At 48.5% G+C, this 22,214-nt stretch overlaps 1 protein-coding gene across 1 annotated transcript; it reads left to right on the top strand.

Annotated features, from left to right (window-relative positions):
• Positions 1 to 481: 481 nt before the first annotated feature.
• LOC146359456 (uncharacterized) lies at positions 482 to 13,051 on the top strand. Its single transcript, XM_084827364.1, has 4 exons — positions 482 to 640; positions 2,931 to 3,164; positions 11,622 to 11,831; positions 12,901 to 13,051. The coding sequence occupies exons 1-4, from the start codon at positions 553 to 555 to the stop codon at positions 12,960 to 12,962; spliced, it is 594 nt and encodes a 197-aa protein (XP_084683490.1). The 5' UTR covers positions 482 to 552; the 3' UTR covers positions 12,963 to 13,051.
• Positions 13,052 to 22,214: the final 9,163 nt, after the last annotated feature.

The following is a 22,214-nucleotide window of genomic DNA, read 5'->3' as shown; positions in this document are numbered from 1 at the left end:
ATCTTGTTAACCTCAGAAAACGCAGCATCTCCCAAATAATAATAAAAAAACAGTGCTGCAGGTCCGCTTCCGCAAAATCTGTCATAAACGTCTTGCTAACTTCCTGAATGCCGTCTGCATCTGCGTGGTGGTGGTTGTCTGGTTATTATGTGTGTAGTTGTGTGGTGGTTGTGAGTGTGCGTGGTGGCGGTTCTCTGGTTATTGTGTTTGTGTGTGTGTAGTTGAGTGGCGGTTGTGCGTGTGCGTGGTTGTCCGGTTTGTGTGTGTAGTTGAGTGGTAGTTGTGTGCTGTTTGGACTTTGGACTGTTTTGAACAAAAAAAATGACTGCAGCAGTGCTTGGGAGGAGGTGGGACTGGGAGGAGACCAAGGCCCTCCTAATAAACATTAAAAACATTGAGGCAGTGGCAGTGCTGTTTGGGAGCTGCTCCTGCCGCAATGAGGCCTACTGGGAGCGTATCAGGAGGCGTATGGAGCAGGTGGGGCATGTGTGGACCACTGGGCAGTTGAGCTCCAAATGGAAGGCCCTGAAGCGCTCCTTCATTAAGGAGGGGATGGGTGCAGCAGAGAGGAGGGCACCGTTGTCCACCCCCCCCCCCATACTACCGGAGGAGCCTGCATTTTCACCGAGGCATATGCCTGGTAAGTTATATTGATCCCATTCCCATCATCAAGCTTGACTGAATATGAAAATAATTATGTGTACGGTCTGCCACTCCTCTTGGACACAGTCTTATTATTATTATTCCCACCATGTCCCTCCAGTCCCAGCCCTTTTTGCAACCACCCCTCCTGCAAAAGCCCACTTGAAAATGAAGCTATCTCTTTGTGGTCTCATGTGGAAACAAACAAATCTTGACATTTAGCCTGGAATCCTATGCTTGTTGGACAGAAAAAGGTCCTACTCCCATCATCTTCCGGCCACTTTGGCTGGTTGAAGAAGGTATGCTGGGAACTGTATTACTTTTTCCTGTACAACCACATGCATAGGATTATGCGGCCCCCTGGCTACAAATCATATTACACACTGACACACTGTCCATTTCGCAGTGCACAGAGAGAGACTGGCACCAGCCTCACAGTGTGTGCACGTCATCCTTATTTATGTAGTGATTCCTGAATTTTTGCACCCCACCTTTCTACCAAGACATTGGCACTCAAGTAGGGATGGCGGAGAATTCCGCCATGGATTCCAGTGGGGCCGAATGCACTGGCATTCGGCCCCCCAGAATCTGTGGCGGAACAGCCTCCTGCCCCCACGCCTGCCCCGTGGAACCCCCCGGGACGGCACTTACTGGGGTGGCAGCGGCGGATGCAGCGGATGCAGCGGCGGCGGCGGAAGGTGCGGTGGTGGTGCGGCAGCAGCGGAGGAAGGTGCGGCAGCGGAAGGTGCGGTGGCGGAAGGTGCGGCGGTGGAAGGTGCGGTAGGGGCGGCACAACAGCGGTGGCAGAAGGGGCGGTGGGTGTGGCAGAAGGGGCGGCAGGGGCGGCAGGTGCGACGGCGGCAGGTGTGACGGCGGCCGGTGTGGCAGTGGGGGCGGTGGAAGGTGCGGCGGTGCGGCGGAAGTTGCAGCGGTGGCGGAAGGTGCAGCGGCGGGGGCGGAAGGTGCGGTGGGGGCGGGGGCGGTGGCGGGGGCGGTAGGTGCAGCGGGGCAGGGGCGGCAGAAGGTGCGGTGGTGCAGCGGCGGCGGTAGAAGGTGCGGTGGGGGCGGCGTGGCAGCAGCCGCGGAAGGTGCGGCAGTGGGGGTGGCAGGTGCGGTGGGGGTGGGGGCGGCGGAAGGTGCGGTGGCGGGGACGGCAGATGCAGCAGCGGGGGCAGCAGGAGGTGCGGCGGCGCAGTGGCGGCAGCGGCAGGTGCGGCGGGGGCGGTAGGTATGGTGGCGGCGGGGCAGCGGTGGGGGCGGCGGCTGGTGTCCTGGCTGGGCGCAGCGTATGTAAATGGCGGTGGCTACGGCGGCCGCCATTTGCGTTCGCTATTTTTAGACGTTCTAGCCTACGTAAATATTTACGTAGGCTAGAATGGCGAAAAACAGTGAACGCAAATGGCAGCCGCCGTAGCCGCCACCATTTGCGTACGTGTTTTTTTTTTACTTTGCTGTGATAGGCTACGTAAATATTTACTTACCTATCATGGTTAAGTACAGGGATGCAAATGGTGGCAGCTACGGCCGCCGCCATTTGCGTCCCTGCTGCCCAGCGGCTGGATGTCCAGCTGCGGGCGGAGCCGGCTGGCGGCTCTGCGGAATCCCCGCGGAGCGGAGCTGGCCAGGCAGGATTCTGGGGGGAGGGATGGAGTGCCTCCCCCCTGTCGAGGATTCCAGGGGGAGGGACGGAGCGCCTCTCCCCCACCGTGAAGCAGATCCGTGAAACGGTAAGTGACTTTCGTACATCCCTACACTCAAGTCAACTGATGAGCAAGTGTTGAACTGGGAGCTTGGAGATCTGGGATCTAGTCCACTCAGCCATGGAAGCTCGCTGGGTGATTTTGGCCCAGTCAGAAAGCCCCAGCCTACCTCACAGTGTTGTTGTTGTGGGGGTTAAATGGAGAGGAAGAGGATAATGTGAGCCGCCTTGGGTTCCTTGCGCTAGGAAAAAAGGTGGGATTTATGCAATGCATAAATAGAATAAATAAATACCATGACATTGCAAATGTCGAAATGCAGTATCAGTTCTGTGGGGTGACTAAAAGTGCAATCCTGTGCATGTTTAAAGAAGTCCAGCAGTCCCCAACATGCAGCCAAAACTGTCAATACTGTCTAATCTGCCTCTCTAATTATTACCTCAATAGACTTTGTGGTGGGAGGACAGAATCTGTGGTTCATATGGTAGTAGGAGCAGGACTTGGAAATGGTGAGAGACAGATCAATGAACGACTGTGGTTTTGCTCACTCATATATAACTGAATTCATTCTGTTACTGTGACATTCCACAGCTGCACATCGTGCATTGCCGGCAGAGGAGGCATTGAGGGCTGCCGAGAGGGAGAGGACAGAGGAGGAAGAGGAAGAGGAGGAGGAGCCCGAGGAGCTTGAACCGCAGCCAGCAGCAGCAGGAGGAACAGCAGCAGCATCTGTGGAGGAAGGCCACCCTTCTTCCACAGATGAAGCCCCTCCTCTGGTACTCCTCAGGCATCTGCTGGGGGACGTCCAGAGGCTCAACAGGACCTGTAAGTACTACACAATGGCACCTGAGCTAACAACTCTGCCTGGGAGATGCATATTACCATTGTGGTTTATTCTCTTTCTACACCAAGGTAATGACTTTCAAAGAAGGGTGGAGGCTATCGAGTGGGCATTACCATGAACTGAGGCCTGCAGCCGGAGACCAACATTTTAACTGTTTTTGTGTTTTGTTTTGTAACTTCTGTTCTGTTTGTTTAAAGTTCTTTCTGCCCTGCCCTGAAAAAAACTAAACAATTTCTTGGTTCAAGTCAAGAGATATAATTTTTTAAATCTAGATCATTTTACACAATGATCTGTGTTTGCATACTGTTCCACAAACCGCAACAACAAGAATGCTTTCCAAGCTAAACAATCCCAGCTGCTGTAAGCTTCCCTCATAGGGAGATGCTCAGTATCCCTGATGTTACGAAGTCTGCTTTATTTTACATGGAGGTGCATATCACATACATGTAAACTAAACACATACCAGAGGGATCTTTTCACATAGAACTCTCGGTGTTTAGGAAAACCTGATACCCCCAAAAGCTGAGGAAGTCAGAGAGAGACCACAACAAGGTCTTTGAAAGCAATTCCATGATTTATGAAAGAATTTAAAATGAATTAAAAGCACACATCAAGGGAATTAGAACTATACATACATTTGGGGAATCAGAATCATACTAACATTCAGAGGGATAAAGATACACATATAGTGCAATAGTGAAATACACTGGGATGCATAGAAAATTGTGTGTGTGTGTAGTAGGGATGTTTGCTGTATAGGCTGCCAGACATAGTTGGACAGTGCAACTGGACTCTGCATGTCGGTGTGAGTTATGCAAAGCACCGCCACATATCGCCACTGCTTTGGGCTCTGCCCAGGCCAGACAGGGACTGCTTGTTTGGACAAAACAAGAACAAGATGGCTACAGTGTGGAATATGTGCACTGCTGGTGGTACAACCACCACTCTGTGAGTTGCCTCTTCTACATGCACATTTGGAAATGGTGTTTTCTCTACCAATTTCCTGCACTGAGCAGGGGGTTGGACTTGATGGCCTTGTAGGCCCCTTCCAACCCTACTATTCTATGGTTCTATGATTCTAATTGAAAATGTGCATGAACTTGGGGTCACACTCACAATCACATGATTCTGCCTCATTGTGCTCAGAACTTTGGGTCACGTTAGCGGCAGTATCATCATCCAAGGGGTCCTCCTCATCACTTGATGACTGCTCTACTATGCTGACAGTTTCAGCTGCTGGTGGTGGAGGGAGGTGCTGCTTGGGAATCCATTTCCTGTTGGAACGTATAAAGGCAAGGGTGGAGACATGTTCTGGTGTGAGTCTACTTCGGCGGGTGGTGACAATGTTGCCAGTGATGGAGAAAAGCCTTTCAGAGGACACACTCGAGGGAGGGCAAGATAGATGCCAAATGGCAACTTCGGTCAGATTTGGCCAAACTCCACGTGTTGTGTCCCAGTATAGGAGAGAATCACTCTCTGGTCTGTGTACCGAGAAACTGTCTTTGGCATAAGCTTCCAGTTCTTGGATAGCCACATCATAAGCAGATCCTTTCCTGGCTCCTTTTGTACAGTTCTCCTGCACAGTTACACCAAGTCCCACTGCCAATGAGGAGTACAAGTAGAACTTTCCACAAGATGTCCCTGTATGTCGTCGTGCTGCAGCTGCTGTGGCGTCATCGCCCCTCCTGCTGGTGATGTTGCTGCTGCAGATATTATCTGTAGGGGAGGTAGTAGTCCTACTAGCCTCACTCTTCCCCAGCTCCTTCTCATCCAGAACATCTCTCTTGTAGCACTCCATGATTTTCTCTGTCAAATAGGTTTTTAGACTTTGGAAGTCAGGGTTCTTGGTTTTGCAGCACCTCCCTCGTTGTGCTATCACGGAACCGTGGTTCAAGGAATGATGAAGCAATGTATTTCTTGTCCCCCCTCATCAAAGTGATGTGTTTGTTGGTGCCAGTCTCCTGCAGAAGGAATTCAGCAAGCCTAACTGCAGGATTGGGGACTTGACTGCCTACAGCACTGGTGCACTTACAAAGCCCAGCACAGCATTTTCTCAGCACCCCCTCTGCAGTCTTCAGCACAGGTAGAACTTGGCCCAGTGTAGCATAGTCTGCACCCAGTAGTGTTGTGCATTCATCAAATATTTTTAAAATGTCAACCAAGTCTTCCATGAAGACCCACTGCTGTGGTGTGACAAAAAATTTGGAATAGTGTTGTTTCTCAATAATGTAGTCATTTATACAGCTCTCTGCTCACAGAGTCTCTGTAGCATATGCAATGTGCTGTTCCAGCATGTGCACACATCCAAGATGAATTTGTGTTGTTGAAGACCACAGCTACGTTGGATGGCGCCTATTGTCTCCATTGCTGAGCAGGACTGCCTGAAGTGGGTGCAAATGGAGCGGGCCATCTTGAGTAGCTTGCCTATTTTAGGAGATGCATTGCTCAATTCCTAATGCACAACAAGGTTCAAACAGTGCGCAACGCACTGAACGTGGTTTAGCCCTGCAATGCGGACTGCGTCCAGGTAGTTGGAGGCATTATCTGTTGCTAAATAGCCCACTGGTAGATTTAAGGGGGCAAACCAGGACTGAACAACACCACTGATTTTCGTTCTAATGCTTTCTGCTGTGTGTGTCCCTGAGAAAATTGTGAGGGCCAATGTCGCTGTTCTCTGAGTCAGTCTGCAGCTCTCATTGACTGATACCCATTGTGCAGTGACACACAGATAAGACTTTGTTTGATTGCTTGTCCATGTGTCACTTGTTAGATGAATACTTCCTCCAACTGCGCATTTCAAATCTTATTGGAGTACCCTTCTGATTTCAGAAGCCAGGGCTGGAATAGTAACGCCACTAATGTAGTGATGAGAAGGGACATCCCACTGAGGACACAATTCCTTCACAAAGTCCCGGAAGGCCTCCTCTTCCACCATGGAGAAGGGCAGCATGCATCGAGCAATGAACTCTGTCAGGGCTCAATTCAACCTTGCTGCCTGGATGCTGTCAGATGGGAATTTCTGTGTCAGCGTAAGGCATTTTTCCACTGACACCTGTCTCTTAGCAAAGTTGCCTTCTGTGCCCGTCTCACCTGGACCACTTTGTGTTAGGTCTTTGCAAGATGAGGCAAAGAAGGCGGTAATGCTCGTTTCGGATGGTTGTAAGAGGGACTTGCCTTTACTATCTTTGGGCACAAGAAGCGCATGATGCACCTCCATGTGTCGCCTCATGGCAGATGTTCCCACTCATCCACAGCTCCCTTCCTTCCCTAGGCTCACGTGGCTTCTACAAACATCACAAACCACAATGTAATGGTCATTTTTTGCATAGTTGAAGAAGCGCCACACATAAGAACTCACCCTGCCACCATCTGTGGGGAATGGGGGTATCAGTTTCAGATGAGGCGGCATCAGGAGCTGCATGTTTCCGCTGATCTCTGCTTGTGGATGGCATTGTTGGTGGCATTGTTGATGGTGATGACGAGCGCTTAGCAGGGAATATTTGTTCCTGAGGTTTGGGATTGCTCCCAAAGAACTTAGCTGGCTGGACCACAGAGTCAGACTCAGTCTCAGCTTCTATACAGCTTCTATCACTGCTGAAATTAAGTCATTTGGCCTTTCCCCCCAAAATTACATGAACCGCTGCCCACTAGGTAATTATCAGCAGGCAGCTCTGGACCTGGTTCATCTTTTGTCCCACTTTTGCTCTCTGATGCAGGGAGGATGGTTATGGGCATTTCTGTAAAGATTCTAAATAGATAGAAGCGGAATTTCATGAGAAATGCACCTTTTACACATGAATAATAGCAAAGAGAATAAAACTGTGTACTAGAAATCTACGAAACATAGCTTGGAATTGTGATCAACATTACACAAAGTGCAGATGTAAGCTACTACTGCACTTAGCACTGAGAAAACAACATACGACACAAGGTGCAAAAAAAATGTACAGACTTCAAAGCTCCATGTAGGGATGTACGAAAGTCACTTACCTTTTTGAAGGGCGACATTTACGGTGGGGGGGAGGCGCTCCGTCCCTCCCCCCGAAATTCTTTCCAGCCGGCTCCGCTCCACGGAGATTCCGCAGAGCCGCCGGCCGGGGCCGCCCGCAGCCGGACATCTGGCTGCTGGGCAGCCTGCAGGGACGCAAATGGCGGCTGCTGTAGCCACCGCCATTTGCGTCCCTGTATTTTGCCGTGATAGGCTATGTAAATATTTATGTAGCCTATCATGGCAAAACTAAGGGAACGCAAATGGTGGCTACTGTGGCCACCATTAGCGTTCCCTTTTTTTTTGTTGCCGTTTTAGCCTATGTAAATATTTATGTAGGCTATTATGGCAAAAAAAGAGAAAAGGAATGCAAATGGTGGCCACTACGCCATTTGCGTTCCTTTTTTTTTTTTTTTTTTTTTGCTGTAATAGCCTATGTAAATATTTACGTAGGCTAAAACAGCAAAAAAAAAAAAAAAGGGAACGCAAATGGCAGCCGCCGTAGCCACTGCCATTTGCGTTCCCTTAGTTTTGCTGTGATAGGCTACATAAATACTTACGTAGTGGCATCCCTGCATTAGCCGTGATATTTAATATCACGTATTAATATTACTATGTATTAATATTACATAGTAAATACTATGTAAGTATTTACATAGCCTATCATGGCTACATGGAAGAAGCTAATGGCAGCCGCAGACGCGGCCGCCATTCGCAAGTCAGCGCGGATGGCAGCAGGTAGGTGCTCCGTTCCGGGCCTATTTTGTGAGGTGGGGGCGGGGGGGCTTCATTCCACCATGGATTTTAGGGGCCCAAATGCACTGGCATTCAGCCTCACCAAGATCCGTGGCGGAATTCTCTAACATCCCTAGCTCCATGAGAGTTATCTAAAACTGTCCTCACTGCTAAAAGTCTGAAAAGCATGGGGGAGGATTGACTGAGTCTTACCAGATTCATCTTTTGGAATGACATAGACTTCGTGACTTTCATTCCGCTGCTGTAGAATCTCCTTGGGAACATTTTTATCTGCTTTGGAGACACTGCCCTTCTGCTTACCATCCATGAAATTTCTTCCTGTTCCTCCAGAGTTGTGGCTGGCTATCCCTGTGCCACTTTCTGTGGCAGTATTTGGTGGTGTGTGCTGCTTACACTTGCGGGGTGGACTGGTGCTGGGGCTATTGTCGCTGGTCACACCTTGGGCTTTCTCCTGTTCCAGCTCCTCCAAATATCATTGAACTGCAACTTCTGCGCTGAACCTCGCCCGGCATCCGCACATCTTTTGAGTGCTGGATTGACGACAGGTTCCTCTTTTCTCCATGTTCATGTGTCGGGCCAGGAGGAGACAGTAATGCATGTGGTGGTGGTGGTGAGAGAATTACTCAGGAACATATTTCACTATAGCAAAGCTGAAATCATGTGAACAGCCTACAATCACAGATATAGTTCAATGTAAAAGTAGTTTGAGGGTGCTGCTGGAGGATGGAGTCCTTCTCAGGCCTAAACACAGGGTGCTGGAGGATGGAGTCGATCCATGCAGCCTGAAAAACACAGGCTGCTGGAGGATGGAGTCCATCCATGCAGCCCGAAAAACACAGGATGCTGGTGGATGGAATCCTTCTCAGGCCTAAACACATGATGCTGGAGGATGGTCCATCCATGCATCACCCCCACACAAGGCCCAAGCCCCCAAACAAAGGCATACATTTTGCATCCCATGGGGAGAAGCTGCCTAGCGGAAGCTGCTGGAGGATGGAGTCCTTTGCTGCTGGCCTTCCCCCACCACCAAAAAATCACTAAATAGGGGCGCATTCATGTAGAGTAAATATATCAAAGAACATACCTTCACCGTAATAAAGGTTGAACTGCAATGCCGTAGAACAGGGACACAAACACACTCCTTTTGCGGCTGGTGGACACGGACACTCTGTCTGCAGCAGCAGCGGTGCATCTGGTCTCTGGAGCAACTGAAGCGACACACCGTCCTATGTATGAAGGCGGGAAAAATGATCGGACTCCCTCCCCTCCCCCTCCCTTGAGTTCCCTCCCCTCAATGACGTTATCTTCCTGGTGGGGTGGGGGAGTGGCCTGGAGGGATCTCACTCACCTGACCTCACCTGATCTCACCTCCACAGACAAAAACAAAGATTGAGGCTTTACGTTAGGGATGTACGAATTGTGCTCATACCGTTCCGCTTGACTTCCGCAGTTTGCATCCTCTGTCCCGTTCTGCTGGCCACAAGCCCCCGAAATCTTCTGGGTTTTTTTCCGCCTCGGAAGTTACGTAAATAAATCCGCACCATCTGTTGAAAAATCCTCCACGCCCAACAGCCGCCCGTCCCATCCCGCCATCCCGCGAAACAGTATTCTTTGTAAATATTTACGAAGTTTCCATCGGCTGGAATTGACCCAATGTAACTTCTGCTGCACTCGCCATTGTTTGTTGTGGTTGCTTACATATTTTCTCCCTAGGGGGGAATCCCCCCGTAACTTCCGCCACACTCACCATTGTTTGTTGTGATTGCTTACATATTTTCTTCCTTGGGGGGAATCCCCCCATAACTTCCGCCACACTCGCCATTGTTGTGATTGCCTTGGCCGGAACTTTCCTGCTATTTTTGTAATTGTTTACATACTTTTTTTTCATTGCCACCTGGAATGTTTCCTGCCCTCTGTGCGCTCCCCTGCTGTCTTGTTTTCTCGGACAGGGACTGTGATTTTATTAATTTCTGTGTATTTGTGCTTGATGTTCCTCGTGTTTACTGGTCTTGTTAACCTCAGAAAACCGTCTCCCAAATTTAAAAAACCCAGGGCTGCAGCTCCGCTTCTGCAAAATCTGTCGTCAACTTCCTGCTAACTTCCTGAATGTCGTCTGCATCTGCGTTTGCGTCTGTGTGGTGATTTGTGGGTGGAGTTCTGTTGTGTGGTGGTGGTTGTGTGTTAGCGGTGGTGCTTATTGGATTTGCTTGTGTCAGTGTTGTTTGTGCATTGTGGTGGTTTTGTCTGGTCTGTGTGTCTGTAATTGTGCATTGTGGTGTTTTTGTCTGGTTTGGTCTGTGTGTGTGTGTGTAGTTAAGTGGTGGTTGTGCATGGCTGTCTGGTGTGTGTGTGTGTGTGTGTGTTTGTGTGTGGCTGCACTAAAATGGCTGCACCAGTGCTTAGCAGGAGGTGGGACCATGAGGAGACCAAGGCCCTCCACATTAACATTAGGAGCAGCGAGGTGGTGGCAGCGCTGTTTGGCAGCTGCTCCTGCTGCAATGAAGTTTATTGGGGGCGGATAAAGAGGAGGATGGAGCGAGCGGGCCACCATTGGATGACGGGACAATTACGGTCCATATGGAAGGCGTTGAAGCAGTCCATCAGGGAGGGGATAGCTGCTGCTGAGAGGAGGGTGCTGCTGTTGAACCCCCCCTGCCTACTACTGGCACATCCATAGAGTGTGGGTCAAGGCAGGCCAGCCCCCATTTTCGCAGAGGCATATGCCTGGTAAGTTATATTTATCCCATCCCATCAACAAGCTTAACTAAATATGAAAACAATGATGTGTACCGAAAATGAAGCTATCTCTTTGTGGTCTCATGTGGAAACAAACAAATCCTGACGTTTAGCCTGCAATCCTATGCTTGTAGAACTTGGACAGAAAAAGGTCCCATCATCTTCCAGCCACTTTGGCTGGTTGAAGAAGGGATGCTGGGAACTGCATTGCTTTTTCCTGTACAACCACATGCATAGGATTATGCGGGCCTGGCTACAACTCATATTACACACTGACACGCTGTCCATATCCAGGGAAATGCTGCTGCCGGTCTCTGCACAGTGCATAGAGGGGGACTCGCACCAGCCCAGCAGCAACAGGACCAGCCTCTCGGTGTATGCATGTCATCCTTCTTCATGTAGTGATTGCTGAATTTTTGCACCTTACCCACCCCACCTTTCTACCAAGACATTGGCACTCAAGTCAACTCATGAGCAAGTGTTGATCTGAGAGCTTGGAGATCTGGGATCTAGTCCACTCAGCCATGGAAGCTCGCTGAGTGACTTTGGCCCAGTCAGAAAGCCCCAGTCTACCTCAGTGTTGTTGTTGTTGTGAGCATTAAATGGAGAGGAAGAGGAAAATGTGAGCTGCCTTGGGTTCCTTGCGCTAGGAAAAAAGGTGGCATTTATGCATTGCATCAATAGAATAAATACCATGGCATTGCAAATGTAGAAGTGGAGTGATTAGAAGTGCAATCCTGTGCATGTTTACAGAAGTCCAACATCACACCAAAACTGTTAGTACTGTATAATCTGCCTCCCTAATTATCACATCATCATTAGACCTTGTGGTGGGAGGACAGAAACAGTGGTTCTTATGGTAGTAGGGATGGTGATAGACAGATCAATGAATGACTGTGGTTTTGTTCACTCACCGCATATATAAATGCATTCATTCTGTTACTGTGACATCCCACAGCTGCGCATAGTGCCTTGCTGGCGGAGGAGGCACTGAGGGCCGCAGAGAGGGAGAGGAGAGAGGAGGAGGAGGAGACCCAGGAGGAGATCCAAGAGCCCCAACTGCAGCCAGAGCCAGCAGTAAGAGGACACCCTTCTTCCACAGATGAAGCCCCTCCTCTTGTGCTCCTGAGGCGTCTCTTGACAGATGTCCAGAGGCTCAGCAGGACCTGTAAGTAGGGATGGACGAAAGGGACTTACCTTGTTCCGCAGCTTGCTTCGCGGTGGGGGGGAGGCGCTTCGCTTCTCCCCCCGAAGTTCAGGCGAGGGGGGGGGAGGCGCCTCGCCCGGCCGAAATTCAGGCCGGGGGGGAGGTGCCCATCCCTCGCTGCCGAAATTCAGGCCAGGGAGGAGCGCCCCGTCTACCCGGCCGTGAAAAAAAAAAGTAAAAACAAACAAACACACACCCGTGATAGGCTACGTAAAGATTTACGTAGCCTATCACGGCTAGATTTCCAAAGTCAGCCGTGATAGGCTATGTAAATCATCACGTAGCCTATCACAGGTGACTTTGAAAGAAAAAAAAAGCACATACGCAAATGGCGGCGCCCATGGGGCGCCGCCATTTCCGTTCCTTAGTTTGGCACATCTAGTCTACGTAAAGATTTATGTAGACTACGGTGAAAATAAGAGAACGCTATTTGCGTTGCCCTTATTTTCGCCGTAGTCTATGTAAATCTTTACGTAGACTAGATGTGCCAAACTAAGGAACGCAAATGGCAGTGCCCCATGGGCGCCGCCATTTGCGTACGTGCTTTTTTTTTTTCAAAGTCACCTGTGATAGGCTACGTGACGATTTACGTAGCCTATCACAGCTGACTTTGGGAATCTAGCCGTGATAGGCTACGTAAATCGTTACGTAGCCTATCACGGGTGTGGTTGTTTTTTTTTTACTTTACTTTTTTATTTTGCAATGGCGGCGGCGGCAGCTGGTCAGAAGACCGGCCGCCGCTGCCGCCCCCGCCGAACCGCCCCCGAACCGCTGCCGGGACCCGCCACCGAGAGGGACATTCACACGAGGTAAGTCCCATCCCGGGGGGGGGGGGCGGGGGGCCGGCGGAGAATTTCTCTACCAATTTCGGGGGGCCGAATGTGTTGGCATTCGGCCTCCCAGAGATTCATGGAGAAATTCTCCGCCATCCCTACCTGTAAGTAGTACTACAGAATGGCACCTGAGCTAACAACTCTGCCTGAAAGATGCATATTACCATTGTGGTTTATTCTTCTCTTTCTACACACAGGTGATGACCTTCAAAGAAGGGTGGAGGCCATAGAGCGGGAACTGCATCCTCCTCCAAACTGAGGCCTGCACCCAGCCAGTGCCCAGCCCAATGTTAGAATTGTTTCTGTGTTTTGTTTTGATCTGTTCTGTTTGTATATAAAGTTCTTTCTAAAAAAAAGTTAACAATTCCTTGGTTCAAGTCCACAGATATATTTTTTTTAATCTATATCATTTTACACAATGATCTCTGTGTTTGCTTACTGTTAACCACAACAAGAATGCTTTCCAAGCCAAACAAGCCCAGCTGCTGTAAGCTTCCCTCATACGGAGATGGTCAGTCAGCATCCCTGATGTTATGAAGTATGCTTTATTTTACGTGGAGGTGCATATCACATACATGTAAACTAAACACATACCAGAGGGATCTTTTCACATAGAACTCTCGGTGCTTAGGAAAACCCAAAAGCTGAGGGAGTCAAGAGAGAGACCACAACAAGGTCTTTGAAAGCAATTCCTTGATTTATGAAAGAAGAATTTAAAATGAATTAAAAGCACACATCAAGAGAATTAGAACGATACATACATTTAGGGAATCAGAATCATACTAACATTCAGAGGGGTAAAGATACACATATACAGTCAATAGCGAAGTACACTGGGATGCATAGAAAATTGTGCGTGTGTGTAGTAGGGATGTACGCTGTTGCATAGTCCACCACACACAGTCGGGCAGCGCAAATGGACTCTTCATGTGAGTTATTATAAAGCTCTGCCACATATCGCCACTGCTTTGGGCTCTGCCCAGGCCAGACAGGGACTGCTTGTTTGGACAAAGTTCTGAGGGACACCTCAGTGTGACCACACTCACAATTACATGATTCTGCCTCATTGTCCCTCAGAACTTTGGCTCACATTAGCAGCAGTATCATCATCCAAGGGGCCCTCCTCCTCGTCACTTGATGGCTGCTTTACTCTGCTGACAGCTGGTGGTTGTGGAGGGAAGTGCTGCTCAGGAATCCATTCCCTGTTGGAACATATGAAGGCAAGGGTGGAGACATGTTCTGGTGTGAGTCTACTTTGGTGGGTAGTGACAATGTTGCCAGTGGTGGAGAAAAGCCTTTCAGAGGCCACACTCGAGGGAGGGCAAGATAGATGCCAAATGGTGACTTTGGTCAGATTTGGCCAAACGCCACGTTTTGTCTCCCAGTATAGGAGAGGATCATTCTCTGGGCTGCTCTGTGTTCCCGAGAAACTCTCTCTGGCATAAGCTTCCAGTTCCTGGATAGCCACATCATAAGCTGATCCTTTCCTGGCTGGTTTGGCACATTTCCCCTGCCTGCTTACACCGAGCTCCGCTGCCATTGAGGAGTACAGGTAGAACTTTCCACAAGATGCCCCTATATCTGTATGTCGTGTTGGTGGTGCAGCTGCTGTGGCGTCATCATCGCCCCTCCTGATGGTGGTGGTGCTACTGCTGCAGATATTGTCTTCAGGGGAGGTAGTAGTACTACTAGCCTCACTCTTCCCCAGCTCCTTCTCATCCAGAACATCTCTCTGGCAGCACTCCATGACTTTCTCTGTCAAATAGCTTTTTAGACTTCGGAAGTCAGGGTTCTTGTTTGGCAGCACCGCCCTTGTTGTGCTATCCCAGAACCGTGGTTCAAGGAATGCGGCAGCAATGTATTTCATGTCCCCACTCATCGAAGTGATGTGTTTGTTGGTGCCCAGCTCCTGCAGAAGGAATTCAGCAAGCCTAACTCCAGGATTGGGGACTTGACTGCCTACAGCACTAGTGTGCTCACAAAGCTCAGCATGGCGTTTTTTCAGCGCCCGCTCTATAATCTTTAGCACAGGTAGAACTTGGCCCAGTGTAGCATAGTCTGCACTTAGTAGCGTTGTGCATTCATCAAATATGTTTAAAATGTCCACCAGGTCTTGCATCCAGAGCCACTGCTGTGGTGTGACAAAAAATTTGGAGTGGTGTTGTTTCTCAGTAATGTAGTCATTTATAGCTGCTCTTTGCTCACAGAGTCTCTGTAGCATGTGCAATGTGCTGTTCCAGTGTGTGCACACAACCAAAATGAATTTGTGTTCTGGAAGGCCATGGCTACATTGGATGGCGCCGATTGCCTCCATTGCTGAGCAGGACTGCCTGAAGTGGGTGCAAATGGATCGGGCCACCTTAAGTAGCTTGCCTATTTTAGGAGATGCTTGCTCAATCCAGAACACACCACAAGGTTCAAACAGTGCGCAATGCACTGAATGTGGTTTAGCTGTGCGATGCGGGCTGTTTTTAGGTAGTTGGAGGCATTGTCTCTTGCTACACAGCTCACTGTTAGATTTAAGGGGGCCAACCAGGACTGAACAACGCCACTGATGCTACTGGTGATGTTTTCTGCTGTGTGTGTCCCTGAGAGCATTGTGAGGGCCAATGTCGCTGTTCTCCGAGTCAGTTGGCTGCTCACACTGACGGATACCCATTGCGCGGTGACACACAGATAAGACTTTGTTTGATTACTTGTCCATGTGTCACTCATTAAATGTAGACTGCACATTTCAAATCCTGTTGGAGTACCCTTCTGATTTCAGAAGCCAGGGCTGGAATGGCAACGCCACTAACGTAGTGACGAGAGGGGACATCCCACCGAGGGCACAATCTCTTCATGAAGCGCAAGAAGACCTCATCTTCCACCAGGGAGAAGGGAAGCATACAGTGAGCAATGAGCTCTGTCAGGTCGTGATTCAACCTTTGTGCCTGGACGCTGTCAGAGGGGAATTTCTGTGTCAGCGTGAGGTATTTCTCCATTGACACCTGTCTCTTAGCTAAGTTGCCTTCTGTGCCCTTCTCACCCGGACCGCTTTGCGTTAGGTCTTTGCAAGATGAGGCAAAGAAGGCGGTAATGTTCTTTTTGGATGGTTGTGGCAGGGACTTGCCATTGCTATCTTTGGGCACAAGAAGCGCATGATGCACCTCCATGTGTCGCCTCATGGGAGACGTGCCCACTCGTCTACAGCCCCCTTCTTTTCCTAGCTGCACACGGCTTCTACAAATATTGCAAAGCACGACATAATGGTCATTCTCTGCATATTTGAAGAAGCGCCACACATAGGAACTCACCCTGCCACGACCATTTCTTCTTTGAGGAATGGGGGTATCAGTTTCAGATGAGGTGGCATCAGGAGCTGCACGTTTCTGCTCATCAGTGGATGGTGTTGTTGTTGGTGTTGTTGATGGCGATAACCAGCGCTTAGCAGGGGATGTTTGTTCCTGAGGTTTGGGATTGCTCCCAAAGAACCCAGCAGGCTGGAACACAGAGTCAGACTCAGTCTCAGCAGGGACATTGATATAGAAGGGCTCCTCATCATCTTTGCTGTCCGGATCACTGATGAAACTAAGTCCTCTGGCCTTTTTTTCCAAATTACGTGAGCTGCTGCCCACGAGGTGATTATCAGCAGGCAGCTGTGGACCTGGTTCTTCTGTCCCACTTCCGCTCTCTGATGCAGGGAGGACGGTTGTGGGCATCTCTGTAAAGATTCAAAATAGAAGCGAAGTTTCATGAGAAATGCACCTTTTACACATGAGTAATAGCCAAGAGAATAAAACTGTGTACTTGTAGAAATCTATGAAACACAGCTTGGAATTGCAATCAATCAACATTACACAAGGTGCAGATGTAAGCTACTACTGCACTAGCTAGCACTGAGAAAACAACACATGACACAAGGTGCAAAAAAAATGTACTGTACAGACTTCAAAACTCCATGAGAGTTATCTAAACGTGTCCTCACTGGTAAAAGTATGAAAAGCATGGGGGAGGAGATATCTGGCTCCCTTGCAAGGTCCACTCCTTTGCATCAGCTCTATTATACCACTGTGTGAGACTCAGCACCTACAGGGCTGGCCCAAAGCATTTTGCTTCCTGAGGCAAAGGATAAAATGGCACCCCTCCATCCTTCATAGAGCGATAGCTGAATCTTACTTGAACAGTGACAATCGGAGAGCTTCTTCCACCACACCAGAGGACAACAAGCTGGCTGAGGAGGTACAAGGCGGTCTGAGGAGCACCCACAGTTCTGTGCCCCAACACCTCACTGCTACCTAATGATAGGGCTGGTCCTGAGCACATACTTGGCAAATCCCACTGCCTTTTTCCGGAGTGCATTTGTGGTCCCCCGGGAGCAGTGCCTGATTAGTCAGGCCCTGTTTTAAAAACCATCCTCAGAAATGTAATTGATTAATCACTTCACATTGCAGCTCTAGTTAAAAGAGATCAAGGCCAAACAAGACAGCAAACTATGATGAATGGCTTTGGAAACAAAGCAAGAACAAAACACTGAAGTGTTTTCCCACCAAAAAGGTGTATCGTTTGAGAAATTATTGCAGTTCTTTTAAAGAGTTGGGGTTTTCTTTAGTACTGGAGTACCATATAACATTTTAATAATATGAAATATGTTCACAGCAATGAATATGAATGAATGTAAAACAGTCGTGTATGTTTTGTGGTGTTGAAGAAGAAGATCCTGCGGGGTAGTCTTCCCCAAATGGTTCCCTCCAAAGGTTTTGGACTTCAACTCCCATCAGCCCCAGCCAGCATGACCAATGGTCAAAAATGCTCGGAGTTGTAGCCCAAAACACCAGGAAGCCTGCAGGTTGCAGAAGGCTAATGTAGGGACTGTTCAAATATTCAAAGATATTTATTTGTATCCAGATATTTACAAGCACCTGTGATGACAGAGTCTTACCAGATTCATCCTTTGGAATGACGTAGACACCTTGACTTTCATTCCGCCGCTGTAGAGTCTCCTTGGGAACATTTTCATCCGCTTTGAAGACACTGTCCTTCTGCTCACCATCCATTAACTTTCTTCCTCTTCCTCTGGAGTTGTGGTTAGCTGTGCCTGTGCCACTTTCTGTGGCGGTAATTGGTGGTATGTGCTGCTTACGGTTGCGGGGTGGACTACTGCTGGGGCTGCTGTCGCTGCTGGTCACACCTTAGGCTTCCTCCTCTTCCATCTCATTCTTAAAATACCGTTGAAATGCAACCTCAGTGGTGTATGTTCTCGCCAGGCGTCCACGCCTCTTTTGAGTGCTGGATTGACTACGGGTTCCTCTTTTCTCCATGTTCATGTCTCTGGGTAGAAGGAGACATAAATGCATGTGGCAAAGCTGAAATCATGTGAACAGCCTACAATCGCAGATGTAGTGCAGTGTAAAAGTAGTTCCCCACCAATCCAGCCATCCAATGCTAACTAAATAGGGGCATATTGTACAGCAGATTAGGCTGAAAAGCCCAGGATGGAGGATGTAGACCATCCATGCGGCCTGAAAAACACAAGCCTACAGTACACACAGGATGCTGGGGGATGGAGTCCTTCTCATCAGGCCTAAACACAGGCTGCTGGCCTGGCCTGGCCTGGCTTGGCCGCTCAGGCAGGCCCTCCCCAGAATCACTCAGAAACACTAAGTACATAGAGGCACATGACTCTTGGAGTTGAAAAGCACATTGATTAATCCTGGAAAGCCCAGGAGGATGGAGGATTCTCAGCATGCCTAAACACAGGCTGCTGGAGGATGCCTTCCCAGTTCCCCCTGCCCCGACCCACCCAAAAATCACTAAACATAGGGGCACATTTAGGTAAAGTAAACATATCAAAGAACATACCTTCACTGTAATAAAGGTTGAACTGCAGTGCTGTAGAACGGGGACACACAGAAACACACTCCTTGCAGCTGCTGGACATGGACACTCTGTCTGCAGCAGCGGCGCCTCTGGTCTCTAGTCTGGACTGGAGCAACTGAGGCTGCTGGACACTCACACACCACCGTCCTATGTGTGAAGGCGGGAAAAATGGTCAGTTCCCTCCCCTCAATGATGTTATCTTCCTGGGGGTGGGGTGGGGGGGTGGCCTGGAGGGATCTCACTCACCTGACCTCACCTGACCTCACCTTCACAGACAATAAAAAAAAAAGATGAGGCTACGTGCACTTCGTGACTCAGGCAGGCTACGTGCAATTCGTGACCCCGTCCCTCCCAGCGAAGAAAGCCGCGTCATCGCAGGAAACTGCATATTTATTAAATACTTTCATAAAATCCCTTTCGCTGTCTATTTCTTTCGCTCTGATTTGCGAAGTTTCTTTCGTAAATACTTTTCGATGGAGGAAAAAAAAAGGGTCCATGTGAGCTCCGGTCCGGGTCGACTGGGCCGCCCCGTTCCAAAGAGGATTCCGCAGACCAGATTTGTCAGAATTCGATCCCATTTAAAATTCGGGCGGATTTCTCTGACAACCCTACTTTTTTCCCTTTGGTACTACCATCCTCCACTTTCCAAAGCACAACAAGCAAGTATAATTGCAGAAACAGAAAAACAAACACTTAAGCAGATTTAGTTGCAAGTCCTCAGATACTGCTGGTAGTTTAACTTCAGAAATTCTAAGTGGAGCTCGTCTGTCCTAGTGTTTCCTAATTGCTTAGGAGTTTCAAACAGCGTTCAGTAGACGATACTCCGGCGACTAACCTTAGATTCTAGCCCTTCTGCTCCTCCGCAAAAGCAGTTGTTCTTCCAAGATTTCATCTGGATGGTACTGTAAGCTTCCTCTTTTAATTCCAGGGAAAGTTAAAAAGGCTTCTCAACCTTTTCATAGCTGTTTGAGATAGGGATGGTGGAGAATTCCGCCACGGACCCCAGTGAGGCCGGATTCTAAAGAATCCGCCCCTCCCCCCGAGTCTGTGGTGGAACAGAGCACTTACCTCCTGCAAAATCCTCTTCGGCCGGATCCTCTGGCTCCAGAGGGCCAGCAATACAGCCGCCATGCTGTATCACTGGCTGAGGGGGATTGACTGCGATCGCTAATGGCATCCAGTATGCCATTTGTGGCTGTAAAGGTCTTAGTTTAAGGTAAATGCAGCCGTAAATGGCTGTATTTAGCTTAAACTAAGACCTGTACACCTGCACATGGCATACTGGATGCCATTTGCGTCCTTGCAACCTGCGGAGTTCCGCAAGTCACGGCCAGGACTACATGGCTCCGACTGCATGTACGTGTTCTTCTCCACCTCAAAAGATCCCAAACCTCTCAGCCTGATCAACTGAGGAGTTGGGGGCATAATTTAATTTTAAACTTCATACCACCCTTTCTTGGTGGAAGTAAAGGTCACTTTTTAAACTCATTTGCTGGTATGGAGATTTAAAAAAAGAGCAGGCAAAGGAATTCTCCCGATCCCTCTCTCCACTCGTACTCGATAAAGTGCAATTGAAGGCAGTGAATTCTTTCCAAGTAGACATGTTAGCTCACTCCTCCTTTGTTCACCTTTTCATGATGGAACTTTCCCTTCCATCAGTCAGGCTGCTCCCCCCAGCCCACACCAAAGGCAGTTGAAGTCACACAGACTCCCAAACTGCAATGGAGAGAATCCATCGCAAAATGAGTTTGCAATAAAGTGGTTTTAAAAGCATGAAAAATCACACTTGCTATGGAGAGGGGCAGGCATCATGTGCCATGATCATCTTGGGGGCACAGTAGAACCGGAGTGAATGCTCCATGTAGATGGGGTCCAGATAATTGTTATGAACCAGGAGTGACTCGAGCTGAATGGTTACCACCCAGTCAAGCTCATGTCCTAAAATACTATATTTTGACTGGTCAATAACTGGAAAAATAAGGGAACAGAAAAGGCTTTTGTCAGGAGTGGAGACACAACTTTTAAAGCAGCTGGGATCACCCACTTTTGTGGTATAACCATAGCAAGGGAGTCACCAAGAAATGCCCCACATTCAGAGCATTGTCCTATTGCCCTGTTGAGCAAACAAGATCCAAAGCGTGATCAATCACATGTATAGGACCAATCACATACAGGTATGACCTCATGGGTGACATCCTGAGCCAGCCAGCCCAGACAAGACAGCATCAGCATGGTTCCCCCCAATCCCCCGCCATGACCACAATCAACACAAACAATCCTATAGACTACTAGGATCTCTCCTTCCCAACTATCAAGCCTACATTAGTCCTGAATTGAGTATGCAAGGTAGATACAGCCAAGAGAGAACAAGTCTTTCCAGGTCGTCCACTCAAGTCTCAATAGTACACACTAGATCAGCCCTCTCATCCACCAGAATTGTCATGGATGATTGATGTTTTATGGTGTTCCTGACCTGGTGGCCTTAACTAACGACACCCATTGCCATTTTCCCCCATGCCCTTGATGACCGAGGTTATCTTTGGCATACAGATACAGAAGTTGCTTCAGTCAAGTTCACATTTAGCAAAGTTACAGAGCAATCCATGTATCATTTTGATAGCTGTGTTAATTATATACCACATGCAGTTCAAAAGCAACTAGTACAAAAGTTCAATCACACTATCACTTATGAATAGCAGAAAAGTATAAGACTGACATTTGCTTCTTTCTAGTCTCAGAAATGTTCCTTTCATTCTCCTCTATTTGAGATTCATTGAAGGAAGTAGCAAACCAGTATTCAAGAGTCATTTGCATAAACTCTCAGTGGTGATAGCACCAATCATCTGTTCTGGAGATTAAGGGTCTAATTCAGTCTCCCCACTCCCCATTTCGATGAACCTGGAGCTATGCATGAGGAGTCTGGAGCTATGCTTAGTATTCCATGCAAAATCATCAATGATCTCAAAACGGATTTCATCCTCTCCTCTCCTCAGGTACCACTGGAGACTGGAAAAATGTAATGACAGTGTCACAGAGTGAAAGGTTTGACAAGATCTTTCAGGAGGAAATGAAAGTCAACTGGGATATTAAAGAAATCCAAAATCATGATTGGCATGGACACTGCATAAAAGGACAAAGCTTTCATCCCATTTCTGAACCAGTTTTTTGTTATGCTAAAAAAGTTAACTGATTTGGATAAATAAATAAATTGATATTTTGCAGATATCATTGGTAACTGCCATTTTCCAAGATGAGTGCCATGCAAAAGTGGATATGTAATAATTTCTGAATGATTAGAAAGCTCATTTTGGAGGCAAAATATGGGGGGGGTAAATAAAATGGGAAGAAGAACTATTACGAGGTACTATTATCACCTGTATAGGTCTAGTGGATAGTGTTGGACTAGGTGCAGAAAGGTCCATATTGAAATCCCTGTCATCAGAGGCCCTTTCACCAGTTACCATGTCTTACCCTAAAGTACTTTGACAGAGTTTTTGTGAGGATGAGAGGAAGGGAATCATAGAATAGTAGGGTTGGAAGGGGCCTACAAGGCCATTGAGTCCAACCCCCTGCTCACTGCAGGAATCCAAGTCAGAGCATCCCTGACAGATGGCTGTCCAGCCTCATCTTGAATGCCTCCAGTGTGGGAGAG

Source organism: Heloderma suspectum, chromosome 1 (assembly GCF_057233095.1).
Source record: "Heloderma suspectum isolate Gila_16-S chromosome 1, 16-S_ref, whole genome shotgun sequence".
NCBI lineage: Eukaryota > Metazoa > Chordata > Lepidosauria > Squamata > Helodermatidae > Heloderma > Heloderma suspectum.
The sequence above is the reverse complement of the archived record's forward strand: the minus strand, read 5'-3'. Positions and strand labels throughout refer to the sequence as shown.

What these genes read in the sequence shown, in the direction of transcription:
- LOC146359456 (XM_084827364.1), top strand. Translation starts at nt 553, where the DNA reads ATGGGTGCAGCAGAGAGGAGGGCACCGTTGTCCACCCCCCCCCCCATA. An exon ending in TTCACCGAGGCATATGCCTG is followed by an intron (nt 641 to 2,930) that starts GTAAGTTATATT and finishes GACATTCCACAG; the next exon opens with CTGCACATCGTGCATTGCCG. An exon ending in CCAGAGGCTCAACAGGACCT is followed by an intron (nt 3,165 to 11,621) that starts GTAAGTACTACA and finishes GACATCCCACAG; the next exon opens with CTGCGCATAGTGCCTTGCTG.